Below are 18,148 nucleotides of genomic sequence, written 5' to 3' on the forward strand. Positions count from 1 at the left end.
GAATGAACCGCCATGTCAGTAAAAGACGCGTCTTCAAAGCGAAACAATCCTTACGACTACTTTTTGTGCCAGTAAACGGCACTAAATAAGCATCTACGGGGTCATTCTCTTGAGTAGAAAAGTATTTTTTTTCCTTTCTGAGGTTGTGGAGACTCACGCTAGCTATAGACAGTGATAGACGCAGCCAGAGCAGTGTAGTCGTTTCAGTGGAGTTCCCGACACTCCGCCCCCTACATTACAACATGGTCCCGTCTGCATGGAGGAGGCAGTGATTTGGTTGAGCGGCACCGTTAATGCTCCCTTGAGTAGTGTTGCTTCGTTTATCCCCCTTCACCTACAGAAAAAACACTCTTTTGGATAAAACGAGGGAGAGGTTAGGTTTCTTTTTCGATTCTCACATTGTTAGTGGAGGTGGGAATATGGGTACTGGAGGAACATGGCTTTTGAGTACAAATTAAAAGAAAAATAGAAAAAAAAATCTTTTTGATGTCCGAAGGTTTATAAATTTTAACGGTGTATTGTCTCAAAATGGGTTAAAGCACACAAGCAAATGCCTATGATAGATAATCAAATAACGTGTGTCACATACTTGTGACGATACCAAAAAGCGCATCGGAAATGACGTAATATAACAAAAGAAAAGGAATTATTAAACTAACACGCAACATTCACCTTTGTCGTTGTTTTTCTAGGCCAGGTGTGGCAAAGCTTACAAACCTAAGGTAAGGCGTCGCGGTCAGTTTTTCACCACCTTAGCTCACAAAACACTGATAGAAAAAGAGAAGTACATGCACTAAGACGTAGGAATCACATATTCTTTTTAAATTTGCATGATTGTTTCCAGTCTATCAAAGTGGTAGATTGGAGCCGCCGACTGATGGGACATCGTGTTGCCAACCTCCCTAAGATTGGTTCTTTTGTATTGTTTTCTTTTTTCTGGAAACAAACAAGGGTTATAAGTGGTTATAGTTTCCAATGGGAGCACTAGCCCAAAATTTCATGAATTTTTCCCTTTTTATAAAAAGCACACTTGTTGCAGTGGAGTAAGGTCATTTATTGCAATGAAAAATGATCATTCAAGCCAGCATTTTACCACTCATTTAAAGTAAAACAGTCATAAATTGAGTATCAAGCATTAGTTCTAACAAATTAATAAGAAAAGAAGAAATTTATGCTTTTTCGTTTCTACATAATAACTACTTAATTAAAAAGGTACGAGTCTGATTGGTTAATTTTTTAAAGGGCTACTTAAAAGTGACTTGGTTAGCCAATCAAAAGCGGGACTTATAAAAATACACATTTTGCGGTAATGAAATATCAAATGAGAGAGGAGTCAAATTCTTGAGTCATTTTTGGGTCAAAATGACTTGTTGTGGTGTATGCTAAAGAGAACCTATTCCAAAATATCATTATAACCTGATAAAAAGATTCGATTCAAGGCTATCGGGTGGACTCGGTTCCAAAGTCTGTTGGACCTTCTTGCCAAATATGTTGCGTGGTATTTGGACAAAGTGCGGCAATAAAAAGTGCGACTTTTAGGCCAATTTATGCTTTAATAGTCCCAAACAGGAGTCTGAGGCTCTAAAATGCTTCGAGAGCAAATGTCCATTGGAGGCTTCTCGGAAGTCGCAGATTGATTAAGGAGAGACGATATCCGGAGTCAGCGCCTTTGCCTATCAGACCGCTACTTTGGTATACACGACGATCCAACGAGAGGTTTTTTTTTCACCCACGCGTAGAGACGGTATCTAGGATGTGTCTGGCAGTGTGTTTATCATTTGAGTGCCATATTTAGCTCTCGGTACTTCCGTGCATCATGGATGCAATTGGTGGCACCACCTCTTTTCGATTACCCATCAATCGTGTCCACTGCTCCAACAATCACAAATGCGAACATCATAGCAAGCTGCGAGTCATGTTCAGACTGCCAGTTCAAATGTCTTGGAGCCGTTAATTAAGCAGGGGCTACCTTCCTTTAGCGCTTCGGATGTGTCAAAAACCCTCTCTGATTGGATGTTAGAGATGGCAGAGGTAAAATTAGTTGGTGACATGTTCATAGCAAAGATCATGGATCCGACTTTCATTGTAGGTGACCAACGTCTCCTGGATCGTAGGTTGGCATAAGGCATTGCGCAGCACTTGAAGCTTCTTGGTGGTAGTAGGCGGGATTACAGGCCATCCACCAAATTGAAATTGGGGACCTTATCGGTGAAATCTAGATGGAGGTATGATCAAAGTTTCTTTAGCGAAGTCTGCATTACAGCGGGAGAATGACTGCTCCTGGGTCACTGGGATTAGGCGCATCTGATTGATTGTAGATGGCTTTGATAGGCGCCTGCGTCGCCAGTTGAAACCCAAAAGAATTTTCAGCACTATTAAGACCAGAAGGTTCCCCCTAACATGACTTCGTTTTGGTTGGCCATTTGGCCCTTTGATCAGGGCTAAAGCCTCTCTGGCCTCCTTCACGGCTTGCTGGTATGCCTTATTACGGATTCAGGAAAGACTGAGAGGACTACGCGCCCCCGATCCAGAAAGACACCGATCTGGTAGCTAATGTGACTGGTTGTCTACGTTACCATTTCCACGGCTCTGGTTGTAACATTGAAAGGCAGCAATTTAGGAAGGAAGAATTGAGGAACCACGCGGCCCCTTGAGATTACATGTTATAGCAAATAACACCGCATCTTAGACAAATGTTCCCATGACTGGCGAGTGGCGCATGTAATGCACTCGTTGTAACGCCTTGTCTAGTCGAGATCCTAATAAAACAGGGAAATTAGCCCGTCTTTAATGCCGCTGATGAGGGGAACATAATGTCCTGGATACGCGGAAATGGCTGAGATACATCAGTTGTGGGGAAATTATCAAACACCTTTTTTCTAAGGCAAGTTAACGACTACCGTTGATTCTTGAGGCACTAACTACGATATGGTGGCCGATGCCGTGGACCCATTAATCAAGGTGAGTGCAAGGAAACCGCGCTCGTGTTTACCTACCCTCGAACGCATACTTAGCCATCCAATGTGTATTTCCCACTGGCCGAGCCTGCGACCCTCAACTTTTATCCCACCTTAATGTGGCCCAATAAGAAATGGGACAGCTTTTGGGGAAGTTAATGACAACAAACAGGAACAGGTAGAGGCAATTAGGAAAATATTGACTTAGCCCTCAATATTGGAGGATTCCTGGAACATCGCTATGGTAAGGATCTTTCCAGAAGTTCTGCCTTTTATAAGAAAGTTTTTTAGGAACACGACCAGGAGATGTTTACATCACTTTAGACAGTTAACAACTCCCGTCATCATCCAGGACTTATTCTTCTTGCAGGTTAAAACAAAATGTGGACATTTGACGTAAAGGCAAAGACTTTGGCCCCCCTACCCCTACTTCCATTGGGCGTAAGTCAGGGGCTACGAGGTGTACGTACGTGACGGGTGGCTGGTGGAGGCATGAGGTGGTCCCGTTCTAGTGTATTTATAACATACTGACTGACCTTGGCTTTACAAGTGACTTTTGGGATATTTAAAGTCCATTTGTACATGACACTAACCAATCAAGGGGGCTCTACGAGAATGCGAGTTTCAAGGTCCTCTAAAATGCTCGGGAAGCACTTAGGAAGTGGAGGTTTTCTGGTTAAAAAACAAAATTGGCAAATCCAGCAGTGTCAAAAAAGGAGAATGCATAAGGACCATAAGTTTGAAATTTTTGCCATTTGAAAAGACCCGATTTCGTGGATCATGATTAAGAGACGTAGGCTTGACAAAACAAACAGATGCAAGGCAATTTGCTTATTTTAAACAAGGATTCAACCCCTTGTTCCAGAGTCCAAATAGATCTATCCAGTGACAATTCTTTCATTTATTCTCCCAAAAATACCGACATTTTGCCATGAATGAGAGTATCGTCAACACAGTAATCAAAATATTTCCTTTTAAAAGTAGGGACGTTCACCAATTTAAGAGGCAAAAGTTTAAAATTTTGCTCGAAATTCTTAACGAATATGCATTTAATTTCTACCTAAATATGGAAGGCCTAAATTTAGGCACACTATTCTTTTTTCGATTTCCTCTATTTTCCAGTCCTCCTGATAAAGTCTTATAAAATTGTTTAAATACACTTTTAAGTATGTATTCTTTCGAAATAGATTACAATTTAGCAAGCGAATTTTGTTCGTATGATTTGCAAATTCACTGGTAAATGGGCCACTTTTTACCGTCTTTTTATTCACTTACAGCAAAGTAAATAATTGCAGGATTATTCTTACTTTTATCTTTCAAAATATCTAATTAAGTGGGGGATAAAGGCTCCGTCTCAAGAGACCTTTCCTCCGACCCACTTTTCTCCAAGCTGTGGTCTCGTAGGTGATCGTCTATCTAATGCCTAGTCAAGACGGTATTCATCACCCGGAGGAATGGCATAATGGCAAGTGGGGAGGATGAGGCAGGGCAATGCATATCGCCTCACTGATCAATTTGAGGCAACATTTGGAAGGCAATGAAGACTTTCTTCACAAATCCAATCTTGACCTATCCTATCTGCTCTTGAATCGAGCATTTTACTTGCTCGCCCATAAGTTGTGCGATTTTGCGTCAACGTGTCAACAATTCTGAAGTCCTCCCCATACACACACACCCATCCCCAGAGAAACAGCACAATCTTCTGGGCAAAAAGTTGTTGGCGTCTTATGCGTGTGGAGTGGGTAATGGGTGGATTGCTTGGAGGTAACTAATGGGTGTGCGCGCTCGCCTAATGGTGTAGTACACCCCAGGACCAGTCGTCAAGTTGGATAGCTGCACCAAAACCCTTCCCCAAACTGTGAAGCTAAAGAACCTATTCACAGACGTACTAATACCCATGAAATCTGTTTGCCCGCTTGTGATATTTTTCCATTTTTTTCGTTGACCGACATGTCGGCCTCGACTCGTACACAATTCTTCGTCAATTTCTCCAATAATGGAGTACCTTACCTCCACCTCTTTTCCACATCTACTATTCAGGAGGGCTACTCGGGAAGTCCCTAGTACCTTAGAAACCACTCTATCCTCACAAAACCGACACTAAACTGGCGCTTGATGACAAAAGGATTCAAGATAATAGGGAAATTGCACAAAATACATATAAGGGTCATTCCAACCGGGTGTATTAGGAACCAGTTACATCCTCTCCGAGGATATTGAAAGAGGGCCGTGGATGGACCATCAGATCGCCAAGATGATGGCCGAAGACGCCTTTCGTCTCCTTGCAGTCTCATTTTCCCGAAGCAAGCCATCATCACAACATTATAAGTTTGTGCCTCCAATGAAGCCATCCACTTTTCATCAACGATGCCTTCTAAGTCCATGCATAGGTGAGACGTCATTAATGCACTTTCCTCTAGCACCGTGGGTTATTTCGTCTTAGCTAAGGTAAACACCTTCACAGTGGACCTTCTTGGAGAATCCAAGCCGGTTTCTTCAAATCACCAACACTGCCACACCATCATATCTTCTACTTCGACAACTACTCAAATGGTTTATCAGTAGCGAACCCTTTAAAATTTTCCTATTTCTCCATCCAACTTGTATTTTGCCTGATAGGATCATACTTTTGTTTTGCCTATTATTCCTTTTTAATACAACTAAAACGGTGGACGTTTGCACTCAGCAAGACTGCATGATGATGAGAATGTCAGCAAAGGTGTTTTTTGGCCTGTCCATTGTTTAAAGCTTGTTGGTGGTGCGTTGTATGCGTAGTCCAATCCACCGTGCAAGTGAAGTCAGCACGGCCAATTTATCATAATTCTAGAGGACTGTTTTGCCCTGTTGGCTGGCTGACTGGCCGGCTGGCTGCGGCATGACAGGCAACAACACCGCGGTTTATGTTAAGTATGGGATAAGCAAAATCTTCCACTGATGCGTCTACCATAAACAAAGTACTTTCTCTCTCTCTTCTTAGAAAAATGTCTTGTTGGAATAGTTAGCATTCCTCAAGGATCTGTTGACCCCCTCGCCAGTTTTTCTCTTTTTGGAAGAGCTAGAAACATGATTTTTCCATTTTCTAAGTGTTGGATTATTTAGGCAGCGCCTTTTTCATTTTCAGTGACTAGAGGATAGGAATTTGGTTAGTTTAAACAACACGAATGGATTTTAAGTAAAATTGGGAACTTTTTTTTTGTAATTGTCTTGCATGTTCCACTGTACTGAATAGTTGTGCAAATATGGTGGACCACTTTTCTTAACGTCACTCAAGGCGCTAGAAGATTAGGGATAATTGATAAAGGTGGGAATGGCTTTGGCAAATCCTCAGACATTCACCTATACGCAACAAATGACCTAGGTAGTGATTTTTTCAAAAGCCAACACTCTGATGATGCCTGAGGCTACTCAAAGTCCTGGAACGCCAAGACGGAGGCACGAATAGCAGAGACTGTAAAGCCCACAGTGCAAAAAGGCTTCTACTTCCTTTTTTTTTGTTAAAACTAAGTCGGTTGTTAAAAGAGAAGTGAGAATTTATGTTGTGACATTTGACGTGCCAAAACCTTTCTGTATAGAGAGCTGCAGAATCAACACTCCTACGTATTGACGGTGTCCTTGCTTACGACAGTACAGCCAATCACTGGCGTTCGAGACGAACGTGTGACCAGATATGGGCTCTACAATAAAGTACAGTAACTTCCCAGAGGTGGCTGGCTCAGGATGGCTCCTAGGCAATGACTTACCATATGTGGTTGTGCCCTGAGTATAGCCCGTGACTCAACTAGAATGCCAAGCTTTTTAAACAGGTTGTGTAGGATGACTGCTCTATTCCCCTAAAAGTCCTTCCAAGTGTATTTCTCCCTGTGTAGTCAACAAATCAGGACAAATGTCTGGACACAGACCATGGCATTGACCACCTCCTCCAGTGAGAATAAACGCCTCGCTTGCAAGGAACGCCCCTCACTCATGAACCCGGGAGAAATTCGAGGGTAGGACATTGAGAAAATGGGTCTTTACACCCTACCAAAAAACAAAAAAATTTGTTGTCGGAGAAGAGAAGAAAATCTACGATTCTGGTTGGTAGGTCGGTAATTGGTCAATCGTTATCCCCTTCTGGTGGAAAGCAAAACTCGCAAACACCAGCACTCACTTCGTCCTCATTACTAACTGATGTAAACTTTCCCCATTATTTTTATTAATGTTCATCCAAAAATTCCCTCCTGCCCTCTCACCCTCTCCCCTTCTCCACTCTGTCTTTCACCCTCGCATTTATTAGCCCCAAATAAATTCCCCATTTGTGTGGGTGTAGGTGAGCGTGTACGTTTAAATGGTGTGAAAAAAAGAGGAGTCATAAATTGCCCCAGGCTCCAGTAAACTGTCATTAGGAGGGCACATTTGGGTGGTCATTTTCAGCTCTAATTGCTTTGTCTTGTATTCTGTCACGTACAGGCTCCCTAAAATGCTCGAGATGAGTCAACGGATTTGACGTTTTGACGGGAGGGAAAGACAGAGACTTGGGTGTTCTTGCAAGCATCTGCTGTCCTCCTCAGAGACTGACCGATACGGAAAGGTAGACGTGCGGCCAGAATGCATCCCTCTTTCTCCGAATTGTTCTAGGTGAGGCGACTCCACAGGAAGAAGTGAGGTTCAGGCGTTCCCATAAGCCTTGCCCGCATCAAATTTATCTAAGAGATCAGGCAAGAAGAGAATGAAGGGAAGTTCATACCAGGTAAACAGTCATCACAGTAACAAACCAGATATGCGGGAACTTTCCTTGTAAAAAAATTATGCTTTGGAGGGAGGAGGATGATTGCCGGGGCGGGGGGAAGGGTGGGTCAGGGCAAAATGGAAAATTAACAGTTGTTGAAGGTGAAAATAACATCTTGTCGATTTCATCGAAAACATCCTCTGCGTTGATGCTTGGCTACCTATTACACCCTCTACCCTATCCCGAGGTAGTACGAAACGCGGCATTTGATAATATCAAATCTGAAGGTCGCAGAAGAGGCACCTTTACTGTGGATATTTGATTTTGCATAGAATCGTCTCTCAAAATGGATCCATTGAAATCAATCAGACATTTGACAAATGTTTCCTGTTCTATTTTCTACAAGAGGGCAATTAACAACTTAAGTGACACCAACGCCCAGAACCATCTGCAACCATCGTTACCCCGTGGGACAAAAAATATACCTCCTTCCACTTCCTTCTGGCTAACGGAACTCTGCGTAAATGATCATGCAGGAGTTTTGTCCCTTCCCTTTTCTTTCTTCTATTTCAGAGGCTTGGATTAGGAATGCGTCTTGCGGAAGACATTGGTCTCTCTACAGGACGTGGGGGTCTACTTTGCTTCCCCTGCCAGGAAATTGGCCCATGTTGCTTGCTGCCTACCCAAAAAATGAGATTCAAATAAGAGTGGTGCCATTAGAGAAGTCAGCTTGAGTAGTTCGTCCTCCTAGTGGATGGAAGTAACTTGACCACCCTGAAACAGTACCATATCAGAGAAAGTTAAAAATGCGAAATCAATGGGTCTGTCAAAGTAACCGAAGACCTCTGAATCTTGCATCCTATTTGTTCGCCACGTGGATTATTTTCGCAGGGCTAAATAGACTAAAAAAACTAGAGAGTAACCACAAGAATGTGTAGAGCCTGTAAGAGAAGAAAATCACCTTAGAGTCCTTAATGTCATTGGCATCACGGCTCTCGCTTTCCCCTCGCCTCCCCCTTTCTCACCATTCCTCGCTGCTCTTCTCCTGTCCTGTTCATTCCTCTCCTCTTTTCTCCACTTTTCTTTCTGTAAGAATAGTGAATTTGGTCACTGAAAATGACAGACCTTTGGTTCATTTCTCTTTCTTTTTACCATTGAAAGATATGTAACTGTGTAACAGTCTTGGAAATAGTGCATACAACTACGTGGATATTTTGATTCGCCGTAGTTTCTGCTCCTTGATTTTTGCATTTTGTTGTACACACTCGCAGTTTCTCTGCCTCTCTGAGTGCTAGCGGGAAATAAAATGTCATGGAAACCGGAGCAAATAAAACCGCACACGCCATTTATTAACTGATGACAGAAGACTCTAAAAGTTACTCTATTATCCCACCCTTCTTCTTTAGCTGACGTCTTCTTAAAGAGACGAGCGTCGTAGTTACTATTCCATTTCCAGGCAACCCTGCGAATGTGCCTTGTATGGCATTAGGTCAATCGTTGAAAGTCAATCAACAACCGCGGCTGACACATCCGATTCATCTTGACACCAAAGTGGCTTCTCTAAGCTATTCAGGACTAGAGGCGCTTTTAATGGGAGGATGGAAGGCCTGGGAGGGCTACACTTCAGCCTCCAAATTTTCTCCCACATCTATCCGCTCATCAAGTAATTAACATCCTCCTTCACATGACAGACGTGGCAGACAAATGGACAACAAAACAAACAGCATTTAGAACTGTTTTCTTCAGATCTTTTTCTCTGAAAAACAAATTTTCTAAGCCAGCTGACAAACTTATTCGACCTTCAGCAGTCACTGCAGTATTCGGTCAGACCGCCGCTAATCAGCTAAGTTCTCTCTGGCTCCAGACAGTCAGGGAACCAAACCTTTTTTGCCATTCATTTAGTACTCCAATTTTGTCTTTTTTTTCTCCTTTTTGATTTGACATAAAGAAAATAGGGAGAGCCAAAACATGGCCCCCCTCTCGCCTTTCTTCCCGTCACCCCACCCTTGCCCCGGGCCCCACCATCCAGCCTACCTTGCTTACCCCTCTTAATCGCATTGCAAATTCCTCCCCATTTTTCTCGCCTGTTTTTGTTGAACGAAGACTTCAGACAATGACAGAGGCGAATATGGCTTAGCACTTTTACCTGCTACCGTGGATTAGGGAAATTAGAAACTACGGCGATCTGCAAAAATTCATCTCCTACTTAGGACTTTATATTGACTGGTTACTTAAAAAGGGACTTTTCAGATCAAAAGATAGTTAGGGCTGGTTTTTGTGGGCATCTGGCTATTAGACAAAGGCATTACAAAAGTCAGACATCTGCTGTGAATGGCGAAACTGGTGAGGCGCAGTAACAATAAAGGTGTTATCGGGATGACATCAACTTTTACCATCACCCCTGGTACTAGAAAGATTTACGAATGGCTTTCAATCTCAACTCTAAAATTGTTTTTAAAAGTTTTGTTTAAACACTGTAAAGAGATTATAGTTGGCTAGCTTTCAATCTCCACCTCGATGATCAATAGGGTAGACTGGATCAGCCTTGGGACTAATAAGGGAACATCGATCCCGGAGGAGGAGGAGCAGGAGGAGGAGGAAGAGGGAGAGGAAGAGGTATCACTCATCAAACCAATTTTTGGAAGATATCAATAACCATTTAAAAAGTCCTGGCACACTCCTTTGGACAAAACAACATTTGAATAATTTATCCGTTTTAATTAAGCTGTGCTCTCACAGCTCGACTCGGGGTTCGCGTATGTTTGCCAGCGGTGATGAAAACTCCCCACTGTTTATCTGTCTGGGATAGGTAAATAGTGAATAATTCATTGGCTTATTTCATGCTCCAAAAAATAACGAACTTCATCCTTCTTTTCAGGCATTTTGCATAAGCTTTAGCAAATATAGGCCTTTTGTTTAAATGGTGCTTTTGTTTGGGCGGAGTCTTCAATGCCGACCGGTGCTCTACTTAAACTTAATGCTTTCCAGCTTTAAAATACAAACTTAAGTAGTATATTTGGATAATTGGATATTAAAGTAATAAAAAGATGCTGAATATTTATTAGGTTAACTTCTACATTAAATAAGGTCATGTTTATCACAAACTGTGAGGTATTTCCTTTCCCCTAATACTTTATATTGGCACTTGTAGGCAGCAATTTGTTATAAAAAATATAAAAAAGAGGAATTTATGTGGAAATTAAAACAGATTATACAAATTTTGTGCGAGTTATTTATATTTTTTCTCAAATTGGTAAGGAGAGAAGGGAATTGCCACGACCCCAGGGGCTTATGATCCCAACCGGTTAGGCGATTGTCTAATGGCTACACAGTCTTGCGCATTGTTCTTTGGTTCGTCATTCGGCCCACCTCCCACCCGGTACCTCACCTGCACCAAATGACAAGATGAGGCCAGTGTGACTGATTCCACATTACTCACTGTTCGCTAGGAAAAATCGCCCCAAGTCAGAGGACTTCGTGGTCCACTAATCCCATCAGTCCAGTCCACCCGCATCTCCTGTTAGAAATGCCCAAAATTATCGCATATAAAGTGGTTTTTAAATAAGCCATTTTTTTTCGGTGTAGTCGGGCTAGATACAACTATATTAAAAAAGGAAAAACTTGGGAGAATTTTTAGCAAATCTGCCATCTCACTTCGGACGGTGTCATTAGGTGAAGTCAGTCTTGAGCAGAGCATTAATAAAGCATGTGCAAGACGGGCTGACAAGCTGTCAAGAGAGGTGGATGAAGCGATGGCTGCGTTCATACCTTTACAGCTGTATCTTGTGTTCTTTCCCATTAGGGAGAGGAGGGACCGACGGAGGAAAGGGAAGACGCGGGGAGGAAACGTAAAGGAAAGCTAAAATATACACGCACACATTTGCCTACATTTGAGTACTTAAAGTGAGTCTATGGCGCCGTAGAAAGTGAGAGGAGAAAAAAACTACAAACTTACTCAAATTGCTTTCCAACGTAAGGTTACAGAGCATTTCATCTAGGTCTCCCTCCTGCGTGTGTATGTAGGGGTATACACTCATTCAAAGAGGCAGTGAAAATCGGTTGGAGGGTAACGTAGAAGGCGGAGGTACGCTGTTCCTTCTACAGAGAAAAGTTCTGTAAGATGAGAAAAAATGTCTTCCGCGAATTTTTTCATCTTTTTTTTAAAAATTATCACCTATAGAAGAGGAATGAGAAATGACTTTCTCTGTGTATGTGTGGGTATAACGTGAGACGAACAAAGCCATCAACCTATTACCCACTCCATGCCTCCAAGACGTGCAACACTTTCCCCTCTCCTTAAAGAACATGAAAGGCGAAGCTTACATAAGACCAAATCAGTTCTTGGTGTACCTTAAAGGTGTGCTGATATTCCTCCTTTAACTTAGTCTTCTCCAGTAGCAGTCAGGACAGTAGGAAGTGGGAGATCAGTCAATAGGAACATGGTCCTTAAGAACCCCTACCGGAAAAAAGGTGAGGGGAAGGCGAAACCTCTCATCCCCTCTTCGCCAAATCGTCTGGTGATTTTACAGGCCTCAGGTGGCTACCACCTAATCTTGGCATTCGACAGTTACATGACAAGGAAAGAAGTGAGATGGCCAGAAGGCCAGACGTTCCTTTGAATGCATCTGTTCGGTGGAATACAGGCAGGTTGATTTGACCTCGTGACTGTAACTGCGCCATCAATCCTAGAGGAGGGCAATGCAGTGGAAAAGGTGGGAAGAGAGATTGTGCTACACTGTCTCCCCCTGAGGTATGTTTAAATTTATGGTAAAATGCAGACGTTATCACTAATGCGCCTTCTTCAGACTTCCTACTCCCGCTACTGCAGTTGGTGCACATGACCTGAATTACTGAGATTCTTCGACAGATGATCCAGAAAGAAAGGAAATTTATAAACAAGATTGTTTACCCCGTAATTGGAAAATCCGAGTAAGATGTACAATCAACTTGAACACATTAGGCACTTCAAAGAAAAAGCGAGCAACTGACAGTGGCTTAAAAGCACACTCAATTCCTAAAATATTTCAACCTCATTTCAGCGCGGTGGCTTCTCGTATCACCTCGTCTCAAGGCAGAGGTCAACCTCCATCCTTGTCGAACTGCTGGATGCGGGGGAGGACGAGGTGGGGGCCACAGATGGCATTAACAGTCACCAAATGGCGGAGGCCTAGGAGAGACACAGAGCGCTGAGAACAAAAGTAAGGATTACAAGAGATAAATCAACTATTGAAGGTGTCCCTTGCCTTAACTGCCTGTTGTCCGGCCCCTAACGCTCCTTTCTTTTGCGTGGGATGAATGTCAAGCAATCGTAGAAATATTATTCACTTGTCACTTTCCCTTAATAACGTTTACATATCTACCAGTAGATTTTAGAAAGGCCAAAATGACTTTTTTACGCCAAATTTTGGCAAAATGGAGGGGACTTACACGAAATGGAGGGAAAGGGACCTATTACCGCCAGATATTAAAAGTCCTTTATTCCCTTTTTTTTCTCAAAGATGTTACAAATTCCTATCAGGTTGACACTTTTCTTCTTAGTGAAGGTCAAGCCTGTTGATTTGCAAAAAGGAAGCTGTGATTTTTAAGATCCTAGCCCTATTTTACACCACAAGGAAGAAGAGGAAGGAGGAGCGAAAGGGACTCGCTAGTTCCAGAAATTTACGACGAATATATTTGCTTCCTTTTTTGCGGATGATGAGTTTTCTTCCCCCCCCCCCCCTCCCCCTACGCCTCAACCTCCGCCTCCGTCTCTGCCGCCTTTTACCATATTCTTGGACTTTTTCATCTCTAGTTGTTACATTTCAGGCTTTGATTTGCGCCTGAGCAGTATGTACACACTTGTAACTTGAGGCTCTTAGACTATCTTTTCCTCGCCTTTTTACGACTTCCGCTTCCTCCTGAGGTGTCTCATCCCTCCTGGAGGGATGACTCAGAGGTGCAGTGGCGACAGAAGTAGGCAACCACTAGCACACATCCACCAGTATCCTCGCCTGAAGGCATTATACACACCCTACAGGATAATTTGTTATATAGGCACGCAACTTACTGTAGGACCTCATCCAGACTTTGTGCTAAGCTTTTTTACAAACGGAGAATAAGATTACACCAAAGGGTAAAAAATCTACAGTTCCAACCGAGTCGGTAGCACATACTACTACCAACGCTATAAGCAGTACTCCACTTATAATTTGGTATCACTGCATTATTTTCGTTGCTTGCATTTGCCAGGAAATCTCTTGCCAATCATACAGGAGGCACATATGTACTTAATTGGCTAGGCTAAGCCTACGATCTTGCCAACTTTGGTAGCCATTTTGATGCCACAACCTTTCCACCTTGTTTATTTTCCTCCTGCCCTTATGGATTGCAAAGCAATAAACAAATATTTCTCGACTGCTGCATCTTATTATGTCTACAGGCAGGTCCTAGCCTGCCGGGCACTGGCGCATACTTACTTGTCTGACTAATAAAAGCGACTACCAACCAGACGTGAGGGTTGTCAGCAGGTCATGAAATATTTTACCCTTCAGAGTAGTAAATTAGTGAGGTTAATCGGTAAATAAAAATTGCAAAAATAAGTGGTTTCTTGAATTTCTTCTCCTTCCCTCCCCTCCACTTATTCTCGATTGTTGTTCCTTCATTTGCCATTTTTGTTGTCTTCTCCCTCTTGGGTGCATCCAGATTGCAGTGCCTAGCACAACATCTCACCCTCTCTCCAGTGGGACGTCCTCGTGAGTAAGTCGTGAAGGCGGTTTTCTTTTTCAATCCTTTTTCCCTTTTCCATTATCTATGCAGGTTCTTTAGTCGCCATAATTTTGTTCTACCACCATCTTAGTGTCCGAACCACAAACATCCACAACCCCCCCCCCCCCCCCCCACCTCGTCTAGACCTCGTGTGGGCAACTAACAGACATTCTTTCAAACAATCGGCACATTAAGCCTCCGAGAATAATCACTTGGCCAAAGTATTATGCTTTAAAAGGTACACTCTCCTGTCCGTCGCACTCCCAGCCCGAAATGCAAGTGTCTTCTTACAACAGGTAATTTACACCCATGAGATTTAAGCACTTGAGCACACCACTCTATTTAGATGGGTTAAAGCCCAGTCAAGTATAAAGTGGTAACATTTTTGCTGTAATATTCTTGTACTGTGTCGGCTTAGTCACCCTCACCCCCTCCCCTTGCGACCACAACTACACCACAACTGTATCTGCTTCAAAGCCAAACAACAAACACACAAAACCACCATCTTTTTCCCGTGGGTTTTGCAATGCATTTTTGCAGTCTGGTTAAAAGATGAGGGGAGAAGAGGTGGTGAAAGTGACACTTTACTGGCGTCAAATTTGTTAACTGTCTCCATTTTTGAACAAAGAAAGGGTGTCGAGGCGATTATGCTTTTGTAAATCAAGTCAATTTGGAGGGGGAAATTCAAGGCATCAAGGTATAAAATTTGGAGGGGGTGATAAGGTGTCTCCCTCCCTTTCTCTCCCCTCTCATCTTATTCCATCCAATGCAATCACGACCTGAAATGGAAATCTTCTCACGGGTAAATTATGAGGCCTCGAAGCTTCTTGCCTAAGACTGAGTTACCAGTCTTTAAGACTGGCTGTGTCTGGAGTAAAAGATTTGGCTAAGGCCAAATCTTTTCAAGCAGGATAAAGTGATTCCGGACTTTTTGTCAATTTTAAATTATTTCTTAGAATGAGGGACCCTCCTTAATGTAATCGCTCATCCAGCGATGCATCAACAAAACGGCATCTGAGCGGTGCAGGAGGCTACTAGGCCGATAACAAATTTAGACAATCTCGGGTCGAAACCGGCAATTTATGACATGGGAAAGGGATCCAGTCTAGGGGGAGCGGCGAGAGAGAATGGGAGAGCGACTGCTGGCAAAACGAGGTGGTTCCCTTTCCCTCATATTTTCATTGGCCACGCACATCATAACGACCTTAAGATCGACCAATCAGGGTATTGCAGAACTACCGCATAAATAGACGCTCCTAGTGAGCTGTTGGTTGTTTCTGTGGCAAAAGTGCTCAAATATAAGACAGTTGGGTCATGAGGAGGTCAAAGAAAGAAACTGGGAAAACCTCAAATCTCAAAGGATTGCCCACTTTTAAAGCGATTTCTCTACATATTCTCCCAGAATGCGGATGACTTTTCGACTACAAAAATCATTTCCTCCTGCTAAATTAGAGGGATTTTGATCATTAACGAACGTCATCTACAAAATCAAAGAAATTCACAGGCTTCGAAGTCTAATACACACGTTATTTTTTTATAGAAAATTCTCCAAACAATGTAAAATCAGCAACTTCAAGGTCACGCGTATTTTCACAATCCCTATTTCAAGCATTTCAGCATAGGCGTCAATAATTTCAAGACTTTATGAGTTAATGCTTGTGAGAACCGCATGAAATTCCCAATTTTTAAAAAAAATTCCTTTAGATTTTTCCCTGGCTTTCATCTTTTTGGGGGATTATCCTCTGGCCAAGTTAACTGATGTGGTCAAAACCACAGGGGAGGTGGTCTCTATAATTCATTTATGGAGAGGAAAGAGAGGATTTTGAAGGGAAAAATTCCTGTACATTATTTGCCACTCATCTCATGGTGGAGTGAGACGGAGAAAAGTGGTGTATTTGGAAAGAAGACTGCGCATAACATGGGCGTCACTCGGAGGAGCAGGAGATATAGAGAGAGCGGTTTCGAGGGGGGTGCCTGTTAGACAGGCCTCGTCTTAGTCATGTACAATTACGTTTAATAGATTTTCTCCCTCTAACATGTGCTTTGCTGTATATCCCCTTAAACATTTATAAAATTACCCTGCGTCACGTATATGTGACGAGTCTATTTTCCCGTCCAAATCTCAATTTTGGAGGTTTCGTGCTAGGTAGAAGTAAACTTGACAGTAACACTTTTCAAATGATCAAATAAATGTCAAATTCCGTCACTTTTTGAGGGATAAAACATCTAAAATATGCCTAATCCATGTTGCCTTTACTACCTACCGTAATCCACCGTCTTCATACTTATCAAAGATGTCATAATAATAGTCTCCTTTTTCTAAAAAAGTTTAGAATGCTCTAAAATATTCTCATTTCTACACTTTATTATTGATAAAATATACCCTACTGCCAAATAAATGAGAAGCACCATTTTGGAGCAGGGGAAAATATCAGTTAATTAGTAAAATCTCTACAAAATGGAGTTTCCCATAATTTTGTCAATTTGTTTCAGTAATGGAAGGGTTTCAAATTGGTCTTTTTGAAAAAAAAACAAAACGGTGGACCATCATCTCTGCGTATGGTAAGAGCAAGGAATCTGAACTGGCTATACTGCAGATACGAGCTGGCTAAGGAGTGAGAGAAAGGAAGAGGCCAAGAATGACCGTTTTCCAGTCATGCATAGTCACGGTAGCTATATGACCTTGACCTCACCGTACTGGACCAATTAGGAGAGCGCTTACATAAAAATGTCCTTGTGACTCATTTTAAACCATTTTTAATAAGTCTTTAAATTCATCCTTCTTTAAAGGTTACCAAAAAAGATAAAATAAAATGGATTTTCCAAGAAGCCTATGAAGAAGATTGTTTCTCCTTTTCCCCTTTTCCTTCTCCTCCCTGCCCCGCCTTGCCCCTCCCCATTTTATTTTTTCACAGGGAAATTAAACCTTACTAATTTGTGTTTAAAATGAGGCACTTTCACCCTTTAATTTGCCATCGTTTTCAGGACCCGTATGCAGTAATTATACGTGATTAATGGGCTGTCACAGGCATTAATAGTGAGTGAGACCTCATCTTCGCATAGGCGACGGAGACTGCTCTCTAGGTGCCTGTTATAACAATAATTAGGCTATGATTTGATGACTTTCCCTCTATGACCGGGTTGCTTGTAACACCCTAGAAGGTTGTGTCTACGGTACAAAAAAGTACCTCAAGACAAGGAATACAAGGTATTATCTACTCCACTGATTAATGTGCGTTCTGCATGCAAGAGGTGGGTAAAAAAGAACTTTTCAAAGGGCTGCATTTACCGTTGCCATGTTGGCTTGGCAAGAATATGGTTTAAGAAGAGAAAGTCAACAATTAGCAAGACTAGTAGACCGCAGACATGCCTGTCCTCCTGAACAACTGTTCCCACTAGGTGGTTCTGGGTGTCAAATTATCCACGAATCGCAGAGAGGAAAGAAGGAAAGTAGGTCACTTTTACCCTGATCGGTTTAGAGTCCACGTTTCGGCCTGACAGCTAGTCTTAAAGGCGTTTAATTCACTGTGAAGTTACTATGGCAACTATGAATAGAGCCAATGACATTCTCAGTATACACCTTAAGTCTCGTGCACTCTTTTAGCTTTGAGGTTATCATCTCTTCTTGCCAATCATATTTAAACGCCAGCAAGAAGATTAGACTCTACCTTCTGACTGAGAGGGTATCGTCGAATCCTCCGTTGCGCTCCTCGTCCCAAAACATGGTGACTTTCTCCAATCC

The 18,148-nt window shown here is 42.4% G+C and overlaps 2 protein-coding genes across 2 annotated transcripts in view; both read left to right on the plus strand. All coding sequences in view use genetic code 11, as the record gives it.

The window, feature by feature from the left end:
* Window positions 1-1,345, plus strand: part of EGR_05401 (hypothetical protein) — a gene marked incomplete at both ends in the record, with an annotated part of 2,649 nt that extends 1,304 nt beyond the window's left edge. The window contains 5 exons of the mRNA XM_024494650.1: window positions 693-722; window positions 757-856; window positions 1,026-1,105; window positions 1,140-1,212; window positions 1,268-1,345. Coding sequence (XP_024350977.1) covers window positions 693-722; window positions 757-856; window positions 1,026-1,105; window positions 1,140-1,212; window positions 1,268-1,345 — 361 coding nt within the window. The remainder of the gene's footprint in view (window positions 1-692; window positions 723-756; window positions 857-1,025; window positions 1,106-1,139; window positions 1,213-1,267) is intronic.
* Window positions 1,346-10,752: 9,407 nt separating this feature from the next.
* Window positions 10,753-17,340, plus strand: EGR_05402 (hypothetical protein; the record flags this gene model as incomplete). The annotated part of the gene is made up of 7 exons (XM_024494651.1): window positions 10,753-10,773; window positions 10,814-10,915; window positions 11,465-11,565; window positions 11,843-11,874; window positions 14,947-15,061; window positions 15,947-15,983; window positions 17,197-17,340. 7 exons carry the CDS (start codon window positions 10,753-10,755, stop codon window positions 17,338-17,340), a joined length of 552 nt encoding a protein of 183 aa, XP_024350978.1.
* Between the last annotated feature and the right edge of the window lie 808 nt (window positions 17,341-18,148).

Source organism: Echinococcus granulosus (assembly GCF_000524195.1).
Source record: "Echinococcus granulosus chromosome Unknown EG_S00039, whole genome shotgun sequence".
Taxonomy (NCBI): Eukaryota; Metazoa; Platyhelminthes; class Cestoda; order Cyclophyllidea; family Taeniidae; genus Echinococcus; species Echinococcus granulosus.